This window comes from Sinohyriopsis cumingii, chromosome 2 (genome assembly GCF_028554795.1).
Source record: "Sinohyriopsis cumingii isolate HCF-2022 chromosome 2, ASM2855479v2, whole genome shotgun sequence".
NCBI classification, from domain to species: domain Eukaryota; kingdom Metazoa; phylum Mollusca; class Bivalvia; order Unionida; family Unionidae; genus Sinohyriopsis; species Sinohyriopsis cumingii.
This window is the reverse complement of record NC_142962.1, coordinates 153243764-153271323: the sequence shown is the minus strand read 5'-3', so window position 1 is coordinate 153271323 and position 27560 is coordinate 153243764. Positions and strand designations below refer to the sequence as shown.

The following is a 27560-nucleotide window of genomic DNA, read 5'->3' as shown; positions in this document are numbered from 1 at the left end:
GGCAAAACAAACGGGCAACAAAGTTGTCAGAGCAGTGGAAGACAATATCTGGGCAACAGAGTTGTAGCCCTTGACTCGAGGCCGCGATCAAACTTATCGCAGCTCTCGAGGTCATGATCAAGGCCTCAGACAGGGTCTGACTCTAGGAATCAATACCTTATGCTCATAATGTATTTGTACCTACTACTATGCATAAATGGTCAAAGGTATCTAGGCCTCAGATAAGGTCCGGCCCTAGGAATCAATACCTTGTGTTCATAATGTATTTGTACCTACTACTATGCATAACTGGTCAAAGGTTTGACATAACAAGCCAATTAAGGTTGCTGGTAAATGGGAATTTTTCATTACGAGTTCAAATAATCAAGTCAAACAACATTCTGAGAGACAGACAGACAGAAACAGAGAGAAAGACAATTTAAAGACATACCTTATCTAAGAGATTGACTGAAAGACGACAAATTTAAATTATTGGAACTGTTTAATATTTCAAATATAAATTTCAATTGTATGCTATTAATGCATGCAAAAAAACTCAGAAGAAGCCATACTTCTTGGCACATCATATACATTTTGCGTGATTAAACGCTGTTGTAAAAAAATAACACATTGTTACTAATGGAGGTGTAAAGCATGCCCTGCCCTATGCAACCACATGTACATGGAAAAGTCAGTATTTAATGACTACATCTGTTCATCTCCTTGAGTGATTAACTTGCAGCAAAAACAATGCTAACCTCTATATTAAAATTAATATCAGTTACTGTCAAAATCATGCATTTGGTCTTTTCACATGTTACCCCAAGATAATGTACAGTATTTTTTCAAATGATCACTTCAAAAGATAATGTACAGTATTTACTCAAATGATCACTTCAAAAGATAATGTACAGTATTTATTCAAATGATCACTTCAAAAGATAATGCAAGTGCATCTTATTATCTAACAAGGAGCATGTACAGTGTGATGGCAAAAAGAATTTTAAAAAATATCTTAAATTTCTCATGTTGGTATTAAGTATGACACTATATGTACTACTTATAGAGATGTTCATGTGCACAAAATGCATCAAAGTCAGTAAGCCTACAGTCATGCATTCACTTCTATTAAACAAGGGCACCAGGGATTTCATGACAAGCTCAAAATACAAACATTGCTGAAAACCTTCGACAAAAACCGTAACATACTGCTGATCTTGATGCTTGCAGAAAAGCGACTGCAATATGTCACTCATCACAATAACTCTTCTGAATGAATCAAGATTCAATTTTTCAAAATCGACAATGATTAACTGAATATAATTATGCTCCTACCAGAAAAAGATATATTACTTAACTGTAACATGGAACAGGACTAATAAGTAAAAACATATCTCATTAGGCTTCTTGTGAATATATATATTTTGCATACCAGGGGCCAGCAACATGGAATGAATTGCCCACAGAACTTTGACACAAAGACACAGTGATCCCATTCAAAAGTGCTCTTAAAACTCACTTATTTCGACTGCAAGAACAAACTTAAAGACCTAATAATGTTTCCTAATTTCATGGTGTTTGCTTTTGTAATCATATCATTATATATGGTTTTTATGTTATAGGTGTTGTCTAATATTGTAAAGCGCTTAAAGCTTCCAAAGATTAGGCGCTATACAAAGTCCTCATTATTATTATTATTATTACTGGATCATTTGTCCTTATTAACTGCAGAGTGTTCAAACCATATTTGATGTTCTTTAGCAACAAGATTTAAAATCAGCTACTGCATTAGCCATATTGTATGAAAGATTACATCCTTTTTATTTAGGACAAATTGTATACCATTAGAAGGCGTTAGCTGAAAAACCCATGTTGGTATGACCATATTCAGGAAAACTGGTGACAAGATTTTCAACGTGTTCATTGTGGCAGCCATATCTGAGGTCATTCAGGACCAACCTAATATCATCATTCTGTTGAAAATGTTGATACGACTAGAAAGAGTAGCAAACTCCTAGAGTTAAAACCTAAATAAGCATACATACATGTACTATGCTAAAGTCCTCATTATTATTATTAGGAGATAATGAAAGGAAGTAAATAGGACAAAATTAATGTAGATCATCAAGTCCACGTAAAAGTTGGAGAACAACATGCTGTCTTTGTGTAGAGGGAGAAATGACTGACTGAAAACAGACTCTGCATAAAAATGAACTAGTGAAAGAATTGTTGGTAAATGTATATCAAGAACATACCAAATATATATATTAAATTTTACAATTTTCAAAAAACAAAAAACAAAATGGATTTAGGGGCTCTCATACATGGCATACACTAAACTGTCACAAAAGTCGCAAGATTCTTGGATGATATAAACTAAAAACATACTCATACTGAAAATGGTCCATTCTATGAAAAGGATCCACGTTGTAATTCCCATGTTTTCTAAATGGAACCTTTAGTAGCTTAGCTAATAAAGCATCTGATTTGTAATCCAAAGGTCACAGGTTCAATACCTGCCCAGGCCATCCAGAGTCAACTGCCTTGGCTAGGCCTTGTAGAAGGAACTTGCCTCCCATTTCCTCTGCATCCTCTAGTTTCGAATATATATATAAACACACATACACACTTTACTGAAGAATTTTTTTCCCCCCAAGTATAGTATGGAGGATTCAACAAAATGCAAGAAGTACTTGGCTGAATATAACCATCTAAAGTTGTTGTGGGGTTACTAATTCTCAGTGGCATAACTATCTTACCATGGGCCCCAGAGCAAACTTTTTCTACCCCACTCTCTCACTTTAACTTTTTTCCTGGTTAGTCCGGGCCCCACAGCATGGCTGTACCCGATACCACGTAGTCACGACACTGCTCTTCCTCACTATAATGCCCTACATTTTAACAAGATCCCAGACATAACATGGTGCTGCATGCAATTCATGAAGAAAATGAAAATGACTTTCTTAAATCAGTCTGCATTATGTTATCATAATTACCAACATGTACTATTATATATTACTGAATTTTTACAACTTATTTGCCAAAATAAATGTAAAAATATAATGAAGTGAACAAATATTTTGTCATTATCATCAACTACAATTACCCCTCCATTTTTGAGTATTGTTTTGTCCCCACTCTCCCCTGCAAATTGTGTTCCTTCTCACTATAGAACAATTTGTTCATGTCATTAGATATAGACCCCAACAACCCTGATACAATGCAGGAGAGATGTACTGCCTAAATCTAATCAGATACTCAGGATACGATGCACGAAGGTATCCCACCACCAAATTGGTAACTTCTTGAGTATGCTTAAGAAAATAGTAAAATGAACACATCACCATTTCATCCTCAACTGGATATATAAAACATTTATCCAAACAAACAAAATCCAAGATGCAATTATTGTAAATGTCAGCCATTGGATACAGTTTAACTTGCCTTGAAAATAGCTTTCATGATCAACATAGTAGACATGATCATTTTCACTACGTTGCATTATAGCACCTGTGTCATCTAGACTACATTATAATAAGTCCTGACTTACAGTGACTCCATATCCTGAATTCTGAATCTACATGTACACTTCTAAGCCATCATGTAGAAACTGAGCATTTATCTTTTACAAATTCTGACCTTAAAACTGTCAGAATTTGAAGCCAGGGCTTAAAATTGGTAATAATCAACTTGCCCAAGGCATGTGAATTTACTTGATGACCATTGAGCCACATGAAGCCATTAGCATATATTTTCATAAGCTGAGACCTGAACCCATGCCAAGATGAGATGCGAGAGATCTGCAAAGGCATGTTCCTTAGACCACTTAGCCACTGGTGGGCCACCTAACAAATTATACAAAAAATTATCATTCACTTACACTCTAGCAAATAATTTTATTGTAATTCTTTTATGTAAAACACTTATTGATTGGATACTTGACTTTTTGAACCCAAAATCAATAGGTGTCTTCCATGTCCTATATGTAAGCCATCCACAAAATCTGATCACTGTAAAGGACACTTATCTATAATAGTCTATACATTGCTGCCAGTATATTTTGGTGGAGACGGAAGCCAGGAAAAGCCCTAGAAGAAATCCTGAACCACAAGCATTGCAGTCAAGCTTTTCACATTAGTCATGCCCGAGACTCAAACCCACACTGTCAAAGGCGAGATGTCAGTGATGTACAATGATGAGTACCTTAGATCACCTGACACATGCTACGATGTCTGCAGTGTGGCAGTTTATAGTGATGTCTAGCACTGGGGTATCATGCTGCAGACATGTGGCACGATGTCCCACCCAGTCACATTATCCTGACACGAGGCCGATCAATCCTAACACTAACCTCTTAATGCTGAGCACCAAGCTCTGTTAGTACCATTTTTGTACAACTCTGGTATGACTCGTTCAGAGATTGAACCCACAACCTCCCGCATCAGATGCAGATGCTCTAACCACTAGGCCACAACACATGAATGTTATCAACTCTACCTTAATGGCTGGTCTATACAAACCTGCATGTACATCCTTGTTCCAATTAAACAAAATATGTTTAATATGAACAATTGATAAATATCATGAGGACTCCAAAATATTATTGGGGAAGAAAGTCAAAGCATTATGTCAGCAGAATGGTCGACTATTAATAGCACATTACATAAAATGTTTTCCATGAAAACATTACATGTTAAATAAGATTTCCATGCTAGGTTTAAACCATTTTACATATCTGAACACTACAACAACAAAAAAACTTAAGAATAAATACCAGATTCAAACTTTTTTAAATAAATTCATGTTAATAGTTTTTTTTTTTAAAAATTTGCTTTCACAAAACTTGTCAAGTTCAGTATGTATTAAACTTAAAATTTTGGGCTTCCATAAAATTTTAGCGATGTCAAATTTACAGACAGTAAATATAACTCGAACAAAAATAACTAGTTTGTTCTAAAAAAAACATGTGTTTCAATGCTTCTACTGCCAGTTTTTAAACAAGTTATAAAAACACTGCCAAATATTGACTGAAAAACAGAGATGTTTTAGGCAAGTGGAGCAGGAAGAAGGATTCTGACAAACTATACCAAGAAGCATTGCCTGCATCTACGACAGTATACCAAGCCCACCAGTGATGTGGCAAGAAAACTAAAACATCTATGCTAATGTCATGGACATAAATATGCACAACTGAACCATGGGCTTAAAGCCTGAGCTTTCATAGCTCTATTCCAGGGCCCTAACACTGCATTTTCAAAGACCAACAAAACCCTATCCAGGTCTCTGATACTTCCCTCACTCTCAGGTGTCCCTGTATCTCCACGCTTGATCACACAGACCTACCAAAAAAAGCTGGTCTCATTAAAATCAAGATTTACTTATAAATAAGTACATCTGTCAGGTACAACCATAAAGTTCATGTTCTGCTGAACCAAATTTCAGTTTTCATACTGCTAAAAGTAAAAAGATCATGGTGGCTAGCACTAGTCATATCACCCACCTCATCTTTCATTCTTGCGCAATGGAAAGCCAAATCAAGGCCTGGGGAAAAAAACAAATGAGGCACCCCATTAGACTTGACCTTTGGATTTATATGTTGATAAAGGCAAATTAAATGAATCAAGAAAACAAAGCATGCTAATTCAGACTGTTATGGTAAAGAAAAGTATATCAGCCTGTATGAATGTTGTCAGAACAAATTAGTTGTACAGCAGACAAGCATCCTTTTGACTCCATGTAAAATGTCATAATCTTGATGTCAACAATTTCTCATGGGTTGTTGCTGTGTTGGGGTTTAACACCATTTCTCAGTGCATGACGGGCTATATATGGTTGCCATTATATCTGGTGAATGAAGAACCCAGGGAAATCCAGGTAAAAACTACAAGCCCACAGGAAGCGATTGGCAGCTTTCTCACATACTCATATTGGCCAAACCCAAAACCTGAACCAATGCAGACAGAGGTGAGACGACAGTGATCGGTAAAGGTGAGCCCTTTAGACAACTTGGTCACCTGTTACCACTTTCTAAAGGGATATAGTCCAAATTTATCCACCTGAGGTAAACAAACCACAAGTATTTTTTGGCATAATTGTTTTAAGCATAAAGCATTTTTACACTATGGGGTAAAGTGACCTTGACTTTTGACCCCACAACTGATAGGATTCCCTTACCCCATGTGTAATCCATCCACCAAGTCTTATAAGTGCAGATGGTGGATAACTAGATATTTTATATATAAGCCAATTTTCTTTAACTGGAGACCTTGACCTGTTACCTTTTTAGCTATTATGGTTCTTCCTTACACCAAGTGCGACCTATCCACAAAATTTTGTAGTAGATGGTTGAGAAGTCGGATACTGTGCAGAAATGGTTTTCTTTGTTTTGGTCAGAGATCTTGACCTTAGACCTTTTGCCTAAAAAAGTGTCAGGGTTTTTCCTTACTCCAAGTTCCAAGTGCAAACCATCCACAATTTGGTAACTGTAGATGGTAGATAACTACAGCTGTTGTACAAAAATCAAATGGGTAACAGACAGATGGATCGATCGATGAACATTATACTATAATACAATACACTCGACCGTATGGTGGGATTATAGAATTAGGTGGAAGAGAAAGGTCAACAGAATATGATCTTTTATACCATGGTACCTGTCAGATTTCTCTTATGTCAGAGATCAATTATACGAAAGGCTCTTGGAGAATATAATGGTCTTAATGTGTGATCCCCTCTTGGGAAGGACAAAACATGCAGTTAGATGGCAACTTTAACCTATGACCTCTGTAACTCTAGTTAGATGCTAAGTCATTTGAACTTTTCCAGCCTGTTACTAAGACAAGAGGAAAAGATCTATGAATGGCAAAGAATAAATCTACAAATAGCAATGTCAAAGCCTGGAATGAATAATATCAACTATCCTTTTTCTTATTAATGTCAACTCTTTAATTCTTGTTAACAGCCCATATTTATTATTTGTTTTAATTTAATACCGTTCGGATCCAATCTTGCAGAAGTGAAGATCAATGTTTGAACGATCTCCGAGTTTTAATCTGAAATCTCTGCAAACTAAACACCTGACCCATAAAATGTAAGCATTGCTGGGGAAAGAGACTACTCATAAAATCAATATCTTAAACTGTAGTCCATACTTTTCTGCAATACTGCAAAGAAAATGAAAACAGATTTGAAAATGAAATTGTTGCAAAAATTAAAACATTCTGTAAAACACGTTTTACTGATATATAGTGTTTGCTTGATATGTAATTGTGGAAGTCAATAAAAATAAAACACTTTTAAACTAGTTACGAGACCTGAACTCTGTATATGGTACTTAGAAATTCTATCAAAAAGATGTATATCATATTCAACAGTCACACGTCTTAATAATCACACACCCCTCTTTCAGGTCAATACTTCCAACAATAAAAAAAAATGCATTCCAAGAGAACATTTTTAAAAATCTTGCCATGGCTCCTCAGAAGCAGATTAAAAAAATCTTGCCCATCTTCTTTTTCATACACTTACCACTGTGGGTTTTGTTTTTGTTACTACTTAACTGTTTGAGATAAATCAGTCTCAAACACTAATCCAACATATGCTTTATTCAGCACAACCATATGGAAGACAGAATGCACTACAAAACAAAGGGAGCCAACTCTTCAAGTATTGACAGACATGAAATGGAGTTCGTAAGATCTTTTGTCTGCCTAAAATTTGCAAAAAATAATTAAGAGCACTGTATAACACTATACTGAATACTATAACTGGAAACAATATTCTACAGGAAAATTGAATCTACTTGCAATCAAAAATTTATTGCAGGTTTCAGAGAAACGGAACAGTGTCAAAAAAAATGTGAAACCATATTCTTTTACTTACAGTATCTTTTCTCTGCTTGCAATTTGAACAGATTAACATTTGCAACACCTATATATTTCATTCCATTTTAAGATGTCAACACAAATTAACAAGATCCCTTATTCCCTGCATCTTCTTTTTTATATAAACATAAATGAATAATAAGAGTATTTACAATAAATTTATATGTATACACAATCATGGACAGAAGCTAACAACAAAATCATGTACAAGCAACCTTGGCAGCATGGAAAATTTGTAAGCTTCTACATTCAATATCTCAAGTACGCAGCCAATGCATTACTAAATAAGGGGGGAAAAATCATATGGGTATATGTAAAGCAAATAAAAAATTACTACTGTCAATTCATTTATTATTAAAGGTAACATTTGTCCTGGTTTTGTGAAAATGATATTTTTATCAGTACTTAAATATGTGGATTGCACAGATGGAGTCCCATGTTTTCTATGGACGAGGTCTCACACTTTCTACTGAAAGATCATTGTTTGTTAAGTATTTAAATTTGTGGTTTGAAGCAGCTACCAACTCCATGAAAAATGGTACCCAATGAAGAAAAAAACATTCATGGAATCTCAATAAAGCATCTTAAAATCTTAGCAACATCAATAAATTCAAATACTATTACAGCTGTACAAATCTACTGTACATATGCGCGAGTAATTTGTAAGAATGAAGTTAAATATCATGAATTCCTACTCCTAGTTAAATAAAATAAAATATCTTCCGCTCGAGATTTTGCAGAACTGCTCAGCTGTATTTGGGAACAATAATGAAAATCTAATATGCATCACAGTTCAGCAAGGGAGACACTCATCAATAGACAAAGGAATATTATTGGTACATGTTGCAATTAACATGTTGTTTAGCATTTACTCCAGAAATGACATTTTTGTTTCCTTGAATCGATTGAGATGGGTACAATGGATGTAAATCCACAAAGTGTGTGCCAATATTCATGGACCAATCATCGGATAGACCAATCCAATATCCTCTGTCAGACACTTGGATGAGAATTATTGTTATGATCAGCAGTTCTTGATCATCTGTTCTGAACTTATAAGATGATGTCAGGATCAAAGAAGGTTTAAAATCAATTACCTTCATGGTCTACCCGGAAAAAAAGTGTTTGATTACTTAAATTCAATAAACCAAAAAAGGCACTTAAACATGCAGCTAAACACTTTAGAAATATCACTTCTGTTGTTTAAGTCATATACTGTAATTCTCCTTTGTGATGTATCTTGCTGTAATGTAGTTGTCTTTGAAAGCATACTGTACAATATATGATATATGATGTATGTAGCAGTCTGCTAGGTCAAGACCCAAGACTTAGCATTCTGTTAGTTCCCGTGCTCTGGCACAAGGTTTGTTGGGTATTTAAAGTACTGCAATGCCATCATACAATGAAGAGTAGGATGAAGAGTTCCTTCCAGTCACACCAGGTGTTAAAAAACTAATGTTATAACATTCAAATGACTTGCTTTCATTATCATAATCTTATTGTGGTTTAATGAGACAGTTGGAAATTGTGGTCAATATTAAATCAGTAAAATGTTACTATACGTTACAACAAATAAATTCATTTTGTGTCACACCTTTAATACACATCCTGTTACAGATTTTAAAAAAATCTTTCAGTGTATCATACAATGGTGAGTTTCATCAGTTCCACTCAGTTGTAACTGTTTCATTAAATAAAGCAAACAGACAATCATAAGCACTTGTCACAACTCCTCTTTTTCCACAACAACAACAGTGAAAATTGGAATCTGTCATGATATGTAGAAGCAACATGTAACAAATACATATATGTCCTGCTTATTTCTAATGAAGTTACCGCTTAAGGGTATAAAGGCTAATCAAACTTAGTGTTACTGAAGATGTCATTAGTTTTAAAAATTATTGGCGTATCATTCAGCATTTTACAAAACTAAGACCAAAAATCAACATTAATACCATAAATCAGGAATTAAACCACATTGTATTCTGCAAATCGATTTAACATGCAAATAGTTCATTTATACAGTAAAATTTGTTTTAGTGGCTGCATGAACAAAACCTTTATGTTAGTTTTCCATAGATTCTCATCATCTGAAGGTCTTCTAATTTATATATAGAATTTATTGTGTGGTACAATGCTGAAGAAGCTAGGGAAACAGAATCTTCCATTACTAGTTCTCAATGGGTTTTGTTCATTTGAATGGGCTTCTTACTTTCTATAGAGAATTCATAATTTGTAACAATTCCTATATAGCATTTTTTTATTTATATGAACCATTGTCATTTTTAAATGGGTCATTGTTTGAAATTAATATGCAAATGGCCCATCATAACACCCCAATCACTGCTCATGATACTATAAAACAATGGTAGGGCTTAAGGGGACAACATCATTTTAGATGATCAAAAAGTCAGAACAACAAAGTGCCAAATAATTAAGTATTTACTGTTTATTATTAGTTGTTTTACTAAATACTTCTCTTTTTTCAGTCAAATAATACGTATATTGGCTTTTTCACCAATGACTATCATACTTTCTTTTCTTCTCTGAAATATTTGATTACTACACATTTCAGTTAGAAATAATTAGATTGAGATTCCTGGTTTAATGTGGTTTGAGCCAAATATCTACATTTAAAGGGCATGATGGGTGAAAGAAAAAGGATTGGAATATCATGAATAAAATAATAAAATTGTGTAAGTCTATTAGAAATCATTTATCTAAGCAGGAATCACATCCAAATTTCTTCACATATGGTGAAAGTGCCGATCTCTTCACTCCTTGTGAACGACTAGTAACATTACCATGCTTAAAAAACAACCAATCGAGTGTGACTCGCCTCTCTACCGATCTTTGCTCGTCAGTTTGTCTATCAGCTCTTGTAAGGGAGCTAACTCTCTGCGATCTATAAGCTGGAATTCTTGGACAAAGTAAATGAAGTGTTTGAAGGATGTGTTTAGATGTGCCTCCTCACTAAGTTGAATCACTTCCTTGAAATGCTGGTGATAAATGTGGGCATACACTCTGAAAAGTCTTTTCAATATTGTTTTGGCAATGGACAGGAAATTCTTTGGGAATGGAACACCTGTAACAGAAGAGTTTCAAATGTAAGCATTTTCCATACTATAAACACAGACCACAGGCAAATGTTGCAACCCAGGTTTCATGGCAAATTTTGTCTTTCTGGCATAGCTGAAATTCATTAAGAGACAATCAAATTAATTGCAAACCAATCATTCAAGCAATTAGAACTGCTGCTTGCCCAGCAGTGTAAAATCAATGATTTTTAGAGTGGACCAAAATACTTATTCCAGGATTCTGCTCTCTGCATCAACAGATGCTTGCCCAAAATAAAGTTATCTACTTAAAGTTGATTTCAACAGTAAACTATTTCCTATGCACGAATGTGATAATTCATATAAACCAGTGGGAGTTGCAGTAGCACAGCTTGAAGTGCTTTAGACTTGTAATCCAAGAGTCATGGGTTTGATATAGGTCCAGATCAGCCTGCATTGGTTGCCTTTGCTTTTCCTTGGGAAAGGTTCTCTGTTTCCATTTACCCAGCATGATATAGCCAATAATGTGTGGAAAGTGCTCTTAAAACCAAGCAAACCAATCAACTTCATAAATGCCTGTAGAAGATATTGATGTCCTATGCAGAATTTGTTCCTAACTGTAATCAATATACTGACCTAAAGATTAATTATATGACCCAACCAAGTATCTGCATGGGCTCAGTGGTTTCTGTGCGCGACATGCAAGTGAAATGGTCATTTTCTCAATTTCTGACTTCTGTATATTGTGCATCTCCCACCACCACAAACAGAAATATTTATAATTTTAGAAACAGTAATGCACTGTCATTTTATCAATACTCGACTTTTGTCAACTAGGTGTCCTCTTATCACCACAAACCATGATCATTTTAGCAACATCTTGCATTGTCATTTTCTCAATTAGAGACTTTTGTATATTGGGTTTCATCTTGTCATCATAAGCATTTATCACTTTTTGAATCCATACATAATGTGCATTTAATTCTTGTCACCCTCCACGTCTATTTAATTCTTGCCACCCTCCATGTCTGTAAACCTGAGCAAGGGATATTGATCATTCCACTTCTTCCATACAAGCATAAATATTACCAAATAGTACTGGATGTACTGTTATCTGTATCTTGCTATCATCTGACAGATAATCAGTCATTTCGCTTTATGTGCTGTTTACGTTTAGTCATAGCTTCTTCAGCAGATGCGTCTGATGTGCATAGTGATCGCGTGACTAGTTGCATCAAATTAGAAGGTACATTCATAATATCAGTCAATGCATACAATCAAAAAATTAGGCAACATGATATTAATCATCGAAATGTTCGTAATGCCTCTAAAAATCTAAAAATGTGAAAAGCTGCCTGGTAACCAACATGTCTCTGTCTGCAAAGTGTTCTCACCATAATCAAGGAATAATCTAAATGTGTATGAAACAGCCAGAGCTTTCCTTTATTGCACGGTTTTATCCTGATTGAATAAATCATCATAAAACATTTACCATTACAACTTCAAATTAAATGTGCAAAACATACATATTTTCCACGCTTCAAACACATTAAAACAAATATTTCAGTCAATTCACTGGTACAGCTTTTACCAAAGGGTTCCTACCACAAATTTAAAATAAAAGATTCCAAACCTTTTCCAAGCAAAATTAAAAATTTCCAGACCTCCCAAAGCGCTTGAAATTCACACACTAAAACTTCTCCCAAACGCAAAAGAGCAGTCATGTTACCAGTTTCTAAGTCAGTTGTAATAATGAAAATTTTAAACTTTTTCAAAACTTTTAGGTCATTTTCAAATTTTTCCATACATTTTCAAGACCTGGAAAAGCAATACAGTACTCAAATTTTAGATCATTTCCAGAAACTGTGTTGCCAATATGTAGTTTAGCTAACGTTCTGGTAGTGTGGAACTGGACCGCAACCTATCATTTTGGGAAAGAATTAATCAATTTAGGCACAACATTTTAGGCAATGATTTGGAATTATTTATGGTTTAAAATACAAAATCAGGTACAACTACCACCCTGTGGACCAGTTAGAAATGGCATTTATAGTGTGTCTTCATATGCAGGTAAATGCAGACATAAGAACAGGTCATACTTATAAATATGTGATTGTTATAAGCAGGTTTGCATGCTTTTCATTTCAGATTGGCAGCCCATTAAAAGTAAGTCCTTTCTGGGGGGCTATTTTTGTTTTAAATGTGAACAGATTCTTTAGTCTTTGTCTCCAATAAGGACAGTGATTATAACTTTACCTATTTTGGATGGAAAGAGTGTTTCATCATCTAGTTGGTCTTGGACCCATGACATCAGATAATCAATGTACTTTGGAGCAGAGCATTTAATTGGTTTCTTGACAGTCTGCCCATCTGCCCAATGGTACTCATATTTTGGTCCCGCTGACATAACTGGGCATGTATCCTCTGTGCAAAATTCTGTTATGGTGCCATACAGCATGTTTATTTGGTTGAAGAAATCAACAGCTGAAATATAATGAATTTCAATAAGTTTTGAAACTACAAAATGATGACAAAATGAGTGCAATATCTCAACAGCCTTGATTGGAATGTTAATTCACATATTACTGAACATATGTTATCGTGTTGACAGCCTTGATTGGAATGTTAATTCACATATTACTGAACACATGTTATGGTGTTGGTGATTGTATTTTAAGCTTAAATAAAAATGAAACTGGTATGAATCATTGCTGATTACTCAAAAACATCTCAAGTTGCTGTATTGTGCAGGGACATTGATGTGTAAATGCATTAACCCGTCTCATAGCTTAGCTTTTAAGGACAAGATCTCCATGCCAAGCCCTTCATTGATACAACGCTGTAAAATGTGTGACCATGATCCCAAGGACATAGGCTGAGTAAGCATGTCGAAGACTGTCTAGGCTTAATACAAATTTCCAGTGACCTTGATCTCAAGGCCAAAGGAGCAAGTGAAAATGTCAGCTAATGAATGGTCCTTATATTGATCCGTGCCAAGTACGATGAGAATCTATCAAGAGTTTTAGGCAATCTGCAAAATTCAGTTCTTTAACTATGAAATTCACAAAATACAGATAACACTGCATGGGAGAAGGTTGTGATAACCAAGTGTTTGCGAGTGTGATTTGGATTTTAACGTAGCCTTAACAATTTTTTAGTCATATCACTATGATTTCTGCAGTGTAGCAGTTTATAGTGATGTCTAGCACTGGCACATCATGCCGCAGACATGTAGCATGATGTCCCACCCCAGTAACATTATCCTGACACCAGGCCAACCAGTCATAATACTAACCTCTTCATGCTGAGTGCCAAGCGAAGCAGCTGTTAGTACCATTTTTGTATGTCTTTGGTATGAATCGGCTGGGGATTGAACCCACGACCTGCCCATCTAACCACTAGGCCACCAGAGCAGTCTTGATAACCAAGACTTGAAAGGACAGAAAGTACTCACATATGGCTTAAACTCTGGCCAAATTGTTCTTTCAGTTAATTTTTTAAAAACAAAATGCCATGATTTTGGCATATGGCAAAGTGATTCATGAATAGGCTCTGCAACTTGGGACATTCATGCTAAATTTGGGATGATGGGCATCTCTGTACATGGCATTGCAAGAGGAACTAATATATGAAGTCATCATGGCTTCCTGGCACCAAAGTCTAGAAATCACTGTGTGTGTGTGTGTGTGTGTATGTGTGTGTTGTGTGTGTGTACACAGCATTGGTTTCTGGGTCTCTCATTGCCTACTGGGGATGATCCTTGATCACAACTCAGCACCTGTTCATTTCTGCAACCAAAAAATATGTATATACACTTCAGGGCTCTTTTCAATGACCAGGAGAAGGTGAAATTTTTCTGCCTGTTTCATTTCATGAACTGTCACCTATTCTTCAAATTAGGAAAAGTCCAGCATTTACTTTGCAAAAAAAGTGAGACTTGTAGTAAAGAAAATAAACTCCAACTTAATCCAAAAAAGACGAGACAAGTGTTTTGCAGATCCAGTTTCTCATAATTTTTCTCATACAATTTGAAATTGGTCAATACAGCACTCTGACAATATGGTCAATTTGGGCTCAGCCCATTATTTATAGGGCAGCCTTGCTTTTAATGTATCAAGGCTTGAACTATCAAATAACACTGACACAATGTCTAAAAAATATTGCCAAACTATACAATAAATGGTAACTGAAGCCATGCCTTCATCTTTGCTTCAAAACAGGTGGGGAAAAAAATGGGGAAAAAAGGTACAGAATGTAATTTTCTTTAAGCTATGCAAAGATGGATCAGTTTGTCAACATACTGTTTACGGCCACCCATTCATTGAGATCCTCTCCTTCTGGAAGTGTAACAGCAAGCCGAAGGTTTCCGCTCCCCAATGTAACAGCAGCATGTTTCATCAAGTCATACTGATGTGTCCCCTCTGGAATGTTTTTCTTCGGCTTAAAAGTCTTGTTATTTCGGCCACCACTAAAATTGAAAAATCTTGTTATTTCAGCCATGTTAAATTTACAATTTGTGCTCTAGTTTCTGTGTTCAACAAGGTACATGCAGGACTAGAAAACATCTTTTGGTTTTGTACTTGTTGAAAAACGAAGATGTTCATCCATGTTTTTAAATTTTTGGATTTTACTTTCATACAGAAGTCACATTTTCGACAAAAAAAGTCTCAAAAATAAAAGTATTACCTGCCCAACTAAATCATAAATTAGTGCCACCCAAAAGGGCATGATTTTCCAGACCCGTTGTATCAATTAGCTTTCAATAAGACATTAAAAAGATAACCTTTCATAGAGTAAGAGGAGTTACTTTTTAAGGCATAAAAATAAAATCTGTGTTTCCATTTACATTCCAATATAAAAATATGTTTGGTTGGTCAAATTAACATTTTGCTGGTTGGTAATCATTACACGACAGTGAAACCAAGTTTGCTCCACTTGCTGTTGATGTACATGCACTTCAGTAAGGTACATGTCATCAAAGACAGAAGATAAATCCAACATATGGAGTCAAGTTTAAGATAGTTATTTTAGAATTTATGAATTCATTTCAAATTATAGACAACATTACAAATGTGATACAAGTGAAGTGAAGCACTGGAGGTTGTATTTCAAGTCAAGGTGCTGTCTATGTCTTGTATGCACAGTTTAAAGGAAAAGTGAGATTAAAAAGTGAATCACTGAGCTGTGAACTTGACCAATGAATCATGTGACACACATTGTAATGTCAATGTTGAAGTATATCAAGTTTAAATTTCTTAAGGAAAAAATGACTTTAAAGTTATAAAGCAGATGGAAAACACAGTAAGCCATGACTTTAACCATAAAGATATGACATCCAATGTGGTATGTGATGATGTGCAAGTAAAACAAGTTTTGTCCCTTAATCTCAGACAGCTTTCAAGTAATAAGACAGTAAGTAAAGTGCTATGGAAACAAAAAGTCTTGAACCATGACACTTACTTTCAAGATAGTACCCCCAATGTGGTACAAATCAAACCTTAAACAGCTTTAAAGTTAGAGCAGAAATGAAAGTCTGATGGATACATGGATAATGTCACCCCCTTTCCTTTGACCTTAACTTACACAACATGCCTACCATTATCTACCAAGTTTCATCCCTTGATCTCCAAGAGCTTTAAAGATCATGAGCTGAAACGAAAATGTGATGGATGGAAACACTGCGAATGTCACCCACTTTTCTTTGAAAAGGCAGAGAAACAATAAATTCTTTATATACCTAATACATTTTCCAACTCTATTATTGCACAGTAGCTGGTCAATTAATGTTGCTTTTTATCAGTATATGGGATGCCAGGTAGCTGTTTCATTTGGATCATTGTATCTAGTCATCATCTCCTTGTAAAACATTAGAGCCCCGAGTGGCTGAGTGGTCTAACGTGCTCACCATTACGGATCACTGCCATCTCATCTCTGTGTGCGTGGGTTAGATTCTCAGGTTTGGCCAATGTGGCTATGTGAGAAAGGTTGCCAGTAGCTTCTCATGGGTCAGTGGATCTATCCATGGTTTTCCCGAGTTCTTCCTTCACCACTTATACTGACCACCATGTATAGCCAGCCTATCTTGTGCTGAAAATGGCATTAAACTCTACAACAACAACAACATAAAACAATACTGAAACAAAAAATGCCTCGTCGACAAAACTTTTTATTTTAACCAATGAATAAAACATAATCTTGACTAGCAAATACACTGAGAAAATCTCTTATTTAAATACAAAAACAGATTGTAGGATTGGCAGATAAAATCTGAAGTTTGGGATATCAACTTTTTTGTCAGGCCCATGACTGTCAATAAAAATAATTTTTGCAGTGGTACATTTCAATGTTCTCCCCCACCCCACATACACGCACAGTTACTGTTGGGTAATGTAACTGTCTGGCAAAGAAACACCAAATACCAATAAATAAATGTAACATTGTATACATATTGGGTTAGTTCAATAAGGATGATTCAGAGTGCATTTCAATCAGTAAAAATCATCAAATATAAGACAAACTTCATGCACAGCATACTCTAAAGGTTTCAGCAACAATCATGCAATAAGCATTTTAAAAAACCAGGTCTATCATATTTTGATATGTAGAACATGCACTAATGTATGATGTGCACCCTGATTATCGACTCAGCATGAGGTGAGAACCATAGTTCCTTTGTTTACAGTAGAATGCATGTAATACCTTACAACTCACAACCTTAATGATCATGAAACATTCCACTATTTTGGATATAGCACTGGTCATGGTTTGTTACATTAAGTTTGACTCTTTCACAATAAAACATTGACTTTTTTTTCTTTTCTTTCAAAACATAACATAACTGTGATGGTTAGCTTGTCTCATGCATACAGGTCGGAATATAAATTATGTTCATTCCAGCCGAAGACTGAACCAGTTTTTATCCTTACTTTAAACTAGCATGACAATTCTGAACTATATCTCACTAAGCTAACATTTACCTAGTTTATGCATCATAATTATAGTCTGAACATCAGAGCTTTAACTGATGCAGAGTGCTTTTGCAAAACACCTGGCAGAGTCAATATAGTAATGAGCACAGTATAATCAAAAAGAAGTATCAAATACTGTGAATTTAGATGAGAAACAAAACAAAGGACCAATTTTATTTTCCACTCCAAACTAAACAGATGGCAAATTTGCCACAACAATGCACAGTAATTATGCTTAGCATATCAAAAGCTTTTGTGAGCACTGACTACCCTGAAAACAACCAGGTGGAGTCAGTTTAGAAATGACCACCATAAAATCACCAAGAAGTATCAAATATGTGATTTTACGGAGATAAACAAAGAACCAAGTTAATTTTGCAAGGGAAATTAAATAAATTGCAAATTTGGTACATTATCTTTTTCTTTACTATCATGGTATGCATAAATGCTCTTGTACTGTGGTATTTTGCCCTACTATAAAGTATTTATTAATGGGCTGATAAACAAGTTATTAGTTTCATGCATATATTTCTGCTCGAGTCATCAAAAGAAAGTACACAATGTGAAATCAAATAAGTGAATGTGACACGTGTAAGCAGCATTAGTGACAGGATTCATCAGATCAACTTGGAATTTTACAAAAATAATTCTACCATGAAAGGAGCAGTCCCACCTGATAAGAAAAACAGGTATAACAGTGCACGCTATACATACCAAAATACAAGGGGTTTTAAGTTGTCAGGGTGCAGAACTCGTACTAAATTTGTAAAAATAGCACAAAAAATACAATGAACTGCATATAAATCATGCATAATCAGCAGCATTACACTGTCAAGACCTTCAGTACATGCATTGCCGATTAGGGAAAATCCACATTTCTCAAGTGGAATTTGAACCTACTATGAGCTTGTCCTTCATGGACTGGATCATTGTGAATGTCGACATCATAGCTTATAGTGAACAAGTTTTATTGGACCAATTGGCAAGTGGCAGCAATATAATCATGTATGAGACTACATCCACTACATCATGTGAATTATTAGGCAAGTATAGCAGATGGTCAAAACTGCTTTTTGTAGGTTGTACACAATGCCATTTACTATTCAGACTCACCCACTAAAACACAATGGCATACATGTATTGCAAGAGGTAAAAGATATATTTCCAAACAAAGAATCCTATGAGAATATTAGATAAATTGCAAAAAATAAAATTTAATGGAAATTTCAAAAACTGAAAGTGATTTTTGCTTTTTAAAAAAAAAAAAAACAAAACAAAATCTAATAAATTAGACGGAAAAGATGTTGATACAACATGTAACATGACTGCATGGACTATTTATTAAGTTACTACAATAAAGAATGCAAGAAATGATTTGACTTTTAGTTGTCATTTCCCCAGTGACATCTGAATTGTTTGCTTAAAATGTTTCCACATGATGAAATATACATTCCACAATCCAAAAAACCACCTCCAGTCCAGCCTCTAAGTAGTTCTTCACCAAATATACACATCTATGGGACTCATTCTGTCAAAAACTAAACCTACTGTTGTACTCAGACTGCTAAGTACATGCTTCTCCAAAAAATATACTTATGACTGCTGGTTTGGCCATCTATGGGTTTAATTTTACTACATGGATATTGGAACATGATGAAAAAACATCATCACTTGAATATTTTTGGTAGGAAATAAACTTGTAACAATGTCCACTGATGCAGACTCAACTTCATTCTTCTAGTCCACATGACCAATACTGCGTAACTGTTCCAGAATGTCCAGCAATTAGTTCTATCGTCAATTTAGTTATAGCTTGTTACATTTTGAACTGATTATACTTTGTAATAAGTTTGCATGAATTAAAATAAAACACTCTGTAGCCAATGAACACATACAAAATGCATATTTATACAGATTTAGCAATAAATCCAAAAAGTGAAACTACTCAAAGAATGTCCATAACTGCCCAAACAGAACTGAAATCTTCATGATTCCAAACTTTTAAGTCACATAACAAACTACAAAGTCAGTAGTAACATTAAAAGCAACAATAATCCAAGGTTAAATGTCCAAAATGTACTTACACAGCAGAGAAAAACTGATATGCCAATTAGCAAATGGTGAGAGAGTGGAAAAAAGTTTATTCCATGTTGTAGTAGTAAATTTCTCCTAGATATCCATCATATCATCATAGCTTGAAACTGAACACAAATGCCAAATATGGTGCCAACTTAATTGTGAAATTAGTATCTGCGGTAGATACAAATTTTTTTACTGTAAATCTGGCTAAAGTTCTTGTATGCTGGTTTTGTTTTAGCGTTATACAAGTAGGATACCTGTTATTTATTTTTAAAAATACTTTTCCAACTTGTACTGTATTGTACATATGCCCAACAAATATCTATCAATAATGCATTGTATATATTTGCATTGCCAGTTTTAGTATGTGGCTTCACATTTTGATTAGCTTTAAACAGATATCCTGGTAGAACTTTTTTTTATCTATTCCAAACTGATGAAGAGTTGTTGGTTTCAAAGGTTGCTAATTCCCATTTACTGTGAACTGTTAGTATTAATTATATGGTCATCAATCATTTTTTCTGTTGTTGTTGTAGGGTTTAATGCCATTTTTCAGCACACGATAGGCTATACATGGCGGCCAGTATTAATGGTGGAAGAAGAACCTGGGATATCCCCAGAAAGAACCAACAACCCTCAAGAAACTACTGGCAAGCTTTCTCACATACCCACACTGGCCAAATCCGAGACTTGAACCTACACAGAGAGAGGTGAGATGGCAATGATCCGTAACAGAAGGAGCTTTAGACCACTCGGCCACTCATTTTTTCTATGTCAATTTTGATTACTGCAGCAATGCTGGCTCATTCTACTTTCAGTTAATTCAATTTCTGAGGCCTTTAGTTTATTAATGTAATAACAAACAGTAAAGTAATAAAATCAGATGTATTACCCAATTAATTAATAACACAAAATGTAGCAATATATATTATGAATAAAAAGCATATTAAAATTTTACTTCTCAATTTTGTCAGCAAACAAATTCTGAAATGATTGCAGCACATTAAAAATGAATACAATCTTTTTTGACCAGTCATTTTCCAAGCAAGTGATAAAGATGTATTTTTAAAAGGGAAAGCCTATCAGAGCTTTTGTTAAGCACATCAGTTATGTGCTACCGTGTCCGATTAATTGGAAATATGACAATTTTATGTTTTCTTTATATGCCACTAGAAACCAAATTCACACGAAAATATGACTTAACCTCAGTGTTTCTCTGACAATAATACAAGTTCACAATTGGTTTTTCACAAATTAATATTTTATTAGTTGTATGTTTATTTTTGTGTCAGCAAGATATATTTTCATTCAGTAGTTCATATTTCTGCTGAAACATCAGTGCAAAAAAAATAACAGTGAAGCTCAACATCTTCTAGACTGACCATTGCTAAGAAGCAATGCAGCCGATTTCATGGTTACAAACTATCATTGGTCATAAAAATCACTCATGGACGATATGAGCAGCCATCCATAAGAATGCAGCTTTCAAAAAAGTGTGAATGAATTCTGTATGGTTTCCAATTATCATACTCTCAAGCAATCAACTCCATTTTCAAAGTCTACTGATAAAGCTATGGAGGATCATTTTCTAGCATAGCTCACACATTTTTGAATGATGTCAATATACAATGCCATTCTTACAAAATAAGTTTCCTAATTATGTCATTTTATCCTTTGTGCTTCATCACCATGTATGCTATAAATAGTATAGCATTCACCTGTAATCACTATTGGTTGTGATTATTAGTGTATCAGTTTATCTATATTTTCAAATTATTATTTTAATACTGGCCACCATGTACAGCCTATCTACTGTGTGCTGAAAAATGGCGTCAAACCCCACAACAACAACAAATTATTATTGACCCACGCCTCTTGACATTTATTCAATTTGATAAACTTAGTCAAGCTCTTTAATTGATATAAATTTGTTGCAGATCTGATCTAGTGGATGACTACAATAAATGATAGGTATGGAAATGACACCTACAAACATTGGTTTATAGCTTTGGGGATTCTCCCAAGTGTTTGTTCAGTGTGTTGACTCACAGGATGAGTGCAATAAAAACAGCAAGGGCATCATAAAACTGACTATGGCTACAATAAAATCCTTGATGGAGACTAGACTTAGTAGACATCCACTATTTGTACTAGACAATTAATCCCTTGCCCTGTGTCCATGTCCACCATACTGAGTAGGCAATCCACACTATTTAATGTACTTTCTTCATTAAATCCCCTCTATATTAAAAAATATGTCTCCCCTTTGTTTCCATGCAAAATAGTACATGCAGCAGCATTACCATCTTTTTTAATTACACAATCAAATTTGTCTTCTTAATGGTACACTGTTACGTCCAAGGAGCTGTGTTCCCAGAAAAGGTAATTTAAATATTACAGATTAACACCAAGAGTGAATGACAAAAATGCACCCATCAATTAGTTGGCACTGAAAATCAAAATCTGGTTATTTACAAACTCTTTAAAATATTCCACCCTTTTTCATGTAATTATAGAAAAAGTCTCACCTCAAAAAGGAATATGATAGTGAAGCTGGCAGAGCATCTGATTTGTTACCAGTGGGTTGATTGGAATTTGGTGAAATAAGATGTAATCATCAAACCAAAAGTTTTACTGGGTTTTTTCATGGACAATTGTATCTCAATTTCCTTGGCAATGGACAAGTTCTTTGTGTCCTTTAAATTCAACAGTTTACTGGGACATTTGGTCAGCTGTGTTGTTGGCAATGGAATTGTACTAAACAATGAAATGCTACGTTAACTGCTATTATTGCTAGTTTACTTTTCATTGGAGATTTCTTCCCAAAAGTAGAGTAAAGGAAATAAAACTAATTATATTTCATTGTGAAATATTGTGACCAAAAACTGGGTCTTATTACTTTTGTGACTGGTTTTTCATTATTTCAGCACTTAATTTTTGTATATTGGTTACAATGGTACTTTTGACACATTACTGACTTACAATGCCATTAAATTGTATAGTTTATTGGTTACAATAGTACTTTTGACACATTACTGACTTTACAATGCCATTAAATTGTATAGTTTCTTGGTTACAAAGGTACTTTTGACACATTACTGACTTTACAATGCCATTAAATTGTGAGCCAATGCCTGTCCCAAGGATGCAATATGGCAGTTAACCTAGTCTAGCCTGAAATCAAAGCTATAATCCTTGGATTACTAGTCTAATGCTGTACAAACTAAGCTACCAGGGTTCCTCATTTCAGAGAATAAAACTAAATGTTCCTCCCAGATACCAATTCAAGGAAGTATGTTTCTCGGCTTGCTTGCCCAAAAATGCACACACTTCACCCCCAAAAGAAACAAAGGAGTTTCAAGTGTCCATTATTGTAAAATTGGAGAAAAAAAATGAGATAAATGAAAACTTTTTTGATAAAATTAAAATTCATATGAAACATGCTTCTTCATTTTGCTCAAATACTATCTCTTTTGTTAATTCACAGTCACAGGTTATGTCAGAGTTTTAATCAGAAACCAATCTGCAATTGGTATACTGAAGTGCTACCGGATGTGTTCTCTGGACTGATTTTAGCTTTATGGTATTTTGTCAAAAATGTGTGCTTCACTTTTTTCATGGCAACTACTCTACGACATGTGCTAGTCTGTATAACATAAGCATACCACTCCTATATCGGTACTGATTAGACAAAGCAGACCAGAATGCCATTTCTGCAGACAATACAACAAATGATTTTGTCCACATTCACTGCTTTTTGCTACTGATCATCTATTTTCTTTCTGCGAAGGCTTAGTGCCCATGATGATTTCCTGAATGGTTAGTGATGGTTGACAAAGTTAATGTTATTAGATTCAATTTGGGGTAAATTGACAAAATCTAATACATGGAATAGCTACAATAATGATATTATGAAGAGTAATCAAATTCTAAGGTACCTAAACAATAACTGTACTATGCTGATCTTAGCAGAATTCCGTGTTTTATACATGATCTGTATTGAGCATGATACATCATTGGCACTAAACCTTCACCTGTTACCGTATATACTCGTGTATAAGCCCATTCACATATAAGCCAACCCCACAAACTGAACAGGTATAAACACTAAAAAGTAAATGACCCACATATAAACAGACCCACAACTCCGAGAGAAATCTCAAGATGCATGTGGCAAGTTCTAAATGCGTTTATTTTGGCAAACTTATATTTAACAAAATTTACATGTACACTTAAGTAATTTAATTTTCTGTTTTCTTATTGTTTTGCGTAATTTATATTTGTGTATAATCTGATCGAACAATGACAAGAATTTAGCAATCGCGAGTTGCTGTAACACTACCTCTCCCTTTTAACTCGATTATTTTTTGTTTATGCATTATTGCATTGGACTTTTTATATCAGTGCACCGGTAATTGTTTTTACTTTACTTTGAAATTGTAAATACCTAACTCATTAAAATGTAATCCCAGTATGACAACACAACGAACGACAATATGGTTCAATTCAACAATCGCAATTTGGCTACTTTACATATTTATATAACAGCGCCACCACATGTACACTGTAGGTTTGATTGTGCGATAAATTAAGCACATCCCATGGAGTCAAATCATGGGCACCATTGCGCTAAACTTTAAGCCTACCTCCCAATTTCATATCGTCCAATTTTTGCAGAAAACTCCAAATTAGATTATGTCTTCGATTTTCATTTCTTCAAAACAAGAAAAGTCCTACATGTTCTGTTGTATCAGCTGTGACTTACTGTCATGACAAAATAATTACACTACTAGAAAGAATTCGCTTCTTCACTAAATAGAATATTAAGTTTAAACAGTATTTATGTAAATTAATGATTTTTTAAAAATTGTACAGCATTACAAAAATAAAAAATAAACCAGAAGAAAAAAAGTCGTCCACAATTAATTTCAATCCCAAGAGTGATCACTATGAATACTTTAACTTCATTCCCACAAAAGAAACTTACACGAGTGAACACCTGGCATTTTTATACCATATATACCAATGTTAATTACCATGGTTAAATTAAAAGGATAGAAAATACAATCCACGCATCAAAAAACTAATTCAGAATAAATGTTTTATAATAAATACCAAATGCTTTTTGAGTTAATAATAAGGGTATAAGATCGGATATACAAAGAGGGGAAAATAGTTTCCACATATAAGGTACCATGAGGCTGGCTATTTTGGTACCTTTAGTTCAACAAAAATGTGAATCCTTTATTTGCCAATCAATTGCTGGTGCATGCGTAACACACATTAGTGTAGGACATCATTTCCTTGAATTACGACCGAGGGCCAGTCATTTTCACAACATATTTGCATCTATAAGGATTAACTTTTAATTAGTCACGCTAGCTTTCTTGCTTGTTTATTTAAGACTAATCTTTAGCTATTATGCAGTTTGACCACAGCTGACCAGAATATGAAAACCTGGGGTAAAATATGGCGCATCACAGGGAGAAATGGCGAGTCTTTTTGCAAATTTCACGCATACTGGACCAGGAAGATCGATACATATTTAGTGAAAACAAGGCTTTAAAAATGCCATGAAAAATTTCCAGATTTTAGGTTCCAATTTCTTTTTTTTTTAATTCTGTCTCCCTGCTTGGCTTCGAAAAGTTCATAGGTATGCCTTATACCTCATTTTACAAAATTATGGTAACCGTGCTAATATTATGGAATAAAAGGCAATTATACATCAATGTATTGGTACATTTGCCAGTCACAATTCCCTCTTAACACATGGTTTTAATGATTAACGAGCCTGTACTGCTGTCGCAAAATGAAAGACAAATTCACCGACTATCAACACAGGAGACGCCGAAACATCAAGCTTTCCATTGTGTGGAAGGTTTTGATGTCTGTTCAGCCAAAATACAAAACTAAAATTGATTTATATTGATCTTAGTTGATCTATATGAGAATTTTAGCCTTTATTATCACCACTCTCCCTGAACATGTAAATTATGCTGGTTATGTGCCTTGTACAATTAAACGTGCATACCTTTTTTAAAATATTACCTCAATTTGTAGGATCGCTCATATCACTGAAAATGAGTAACTCATGAGCACATGATTCAACGTAAATGAAACAGCTATTAAGGACTAGCCGAAATGTTATCTGGAAGAATACAATTTGGTTGAAACAATGAATAAAGCAAAATCTGCATCTAATATGATTGGGAATATATAAGCATTTAAGCGATGCTATGCACTGTGCAAGTAATGTACATTATAGTTCAGCCTGGTCTCCCATGTAAACTCAACTGGCCCATGTATTATGAAGTTTCTATTTACCTTTATTTTATTTTGTGTTAGAGAAATCAGAAAATATGCACTTGCAAAATAATAACAAAATCAATCATAGTACTTTATAACAGTTTAATAATTGTTGGGTTACCAAAAGTTATATTTTGTACATGCCTATGTCTTAGGACACGGAAAAATTACCGTTTCATGTCCCAAAGATTTACAGCCATTACAGAAGTCAACAAAAAGACCTAAAAACTCAAATTTAGACATTGGCCCACAGATAAGCCGACCTACCCCCTTCTTCCAGGCCATTAATTTTTCTTAAATTATTCTGCTTATATGCGAGTATATACGGTAAATGAAAATTTTACAGCTTGTTCATTTAACATTTCTGCAATACAAAAAAGTAAAAACATTACAACTCATTTAAGGATTTTGACATTAGAAAATGCAGTTTTGTTTTGTTTCAAATTTACATTCACCTGGTTGGGCACATAGTCAACTACTCGCCCATTCCATGTGGATTCAAATAAATGAGCTGGCAAGTGCCAACTTTAGTTCATTATGTTTATTAATCTTCTCATCACTAGTCTTATGTTGGAACCTCAGTGCAGATAGGTTGGGTTTTTATTTAGTGCACTTGAGGACGATACCTTGCCGGAACTCAGCTTATCTGATTTGCTGTCAGGCAAAAAACAGCTGACAACATGCAAGATGCATTACTGGAGGAAAAAAAAGACCAAAATGTCATTTGTCGATAACACACCCACATTGCGCAAAGGTGAGTGATCTACACCTTAATCTATAGTCACAGCGAAACATCTTCAATAAAAGTAATAACCGAAATGCACAAATGTGGTTACAGCAACACAGAGTTAGTGCAGCAGCCTTTCCCATGCAGATATTGCAACCAACAGATTTACAGCAAACTGAGAAGTGTACTGTAGTTTACCTCAGACAAGAAAGTGCCATCTTGCAGAAAACTAAAGTCACTTCTTTCCTCCGAAAGTTTTTAATCACATCTGGCTGTTAGAGTATCAGGGTTGTGAATAAATCTGAAACAAACGTAACTTTTCATGGTGGAAGACCTGTCAATTCTAATTATTGAGAGGTTGAATCCAGTTTTTGACTTACAAAAGAAAACTCATTTTATACGAAGGAAGATAAGTATCCTAAGAAATCCTTCTATTCTTGACTGTTAATGTTATGCCATTATAGTGACAAAAGTCTCGTCTGTCAGGAGGATGACTAGGGATAAATCAGGCTACTTTCGTTTGTTTACGTTCTCCAGAAATTTTCAATATGGCTTCCGTATT

At 34.7% G+C, this 27560-nt stretch overlaps 1 protein-coding gene across 2 annotated transcripts; it reads right to left on the bottom strand.

Moving 5' to 3' along the window:
• Window positions 1–462: 462 nt before the first annotated feature.
• On the bottom strand, window positions 463–27560 carry LOC149806127 (MOB kinase activator 1B). Of its 2 annotated transcripts, none has more exons than XM_089951017.1 (4): window positions 27197–27560; window positions 15220–15386; window positions 13175–13402; window positions 463–10947 (listed from the first exon to the last, which is right to left on the bottom strand). In XM_089951017.1, exons 1-4 carry the CDS (start codon window positions 27214–27216, stop codon window positions 10706–10708), a joined length of 657 nt encoding a protein of 218 aa, XP_089807143.1. In that variant the 5' UTR covers window positions 27217–27560; the 3' UTR covers window positions 463–10705. The 2 variants fall into 2 exon arrangements, with proteins under 2 accessions (XP_089807143.1, XP_089807144.1); XM_089951018.1 differs by having other exon boundaries at window positions 27379–27560.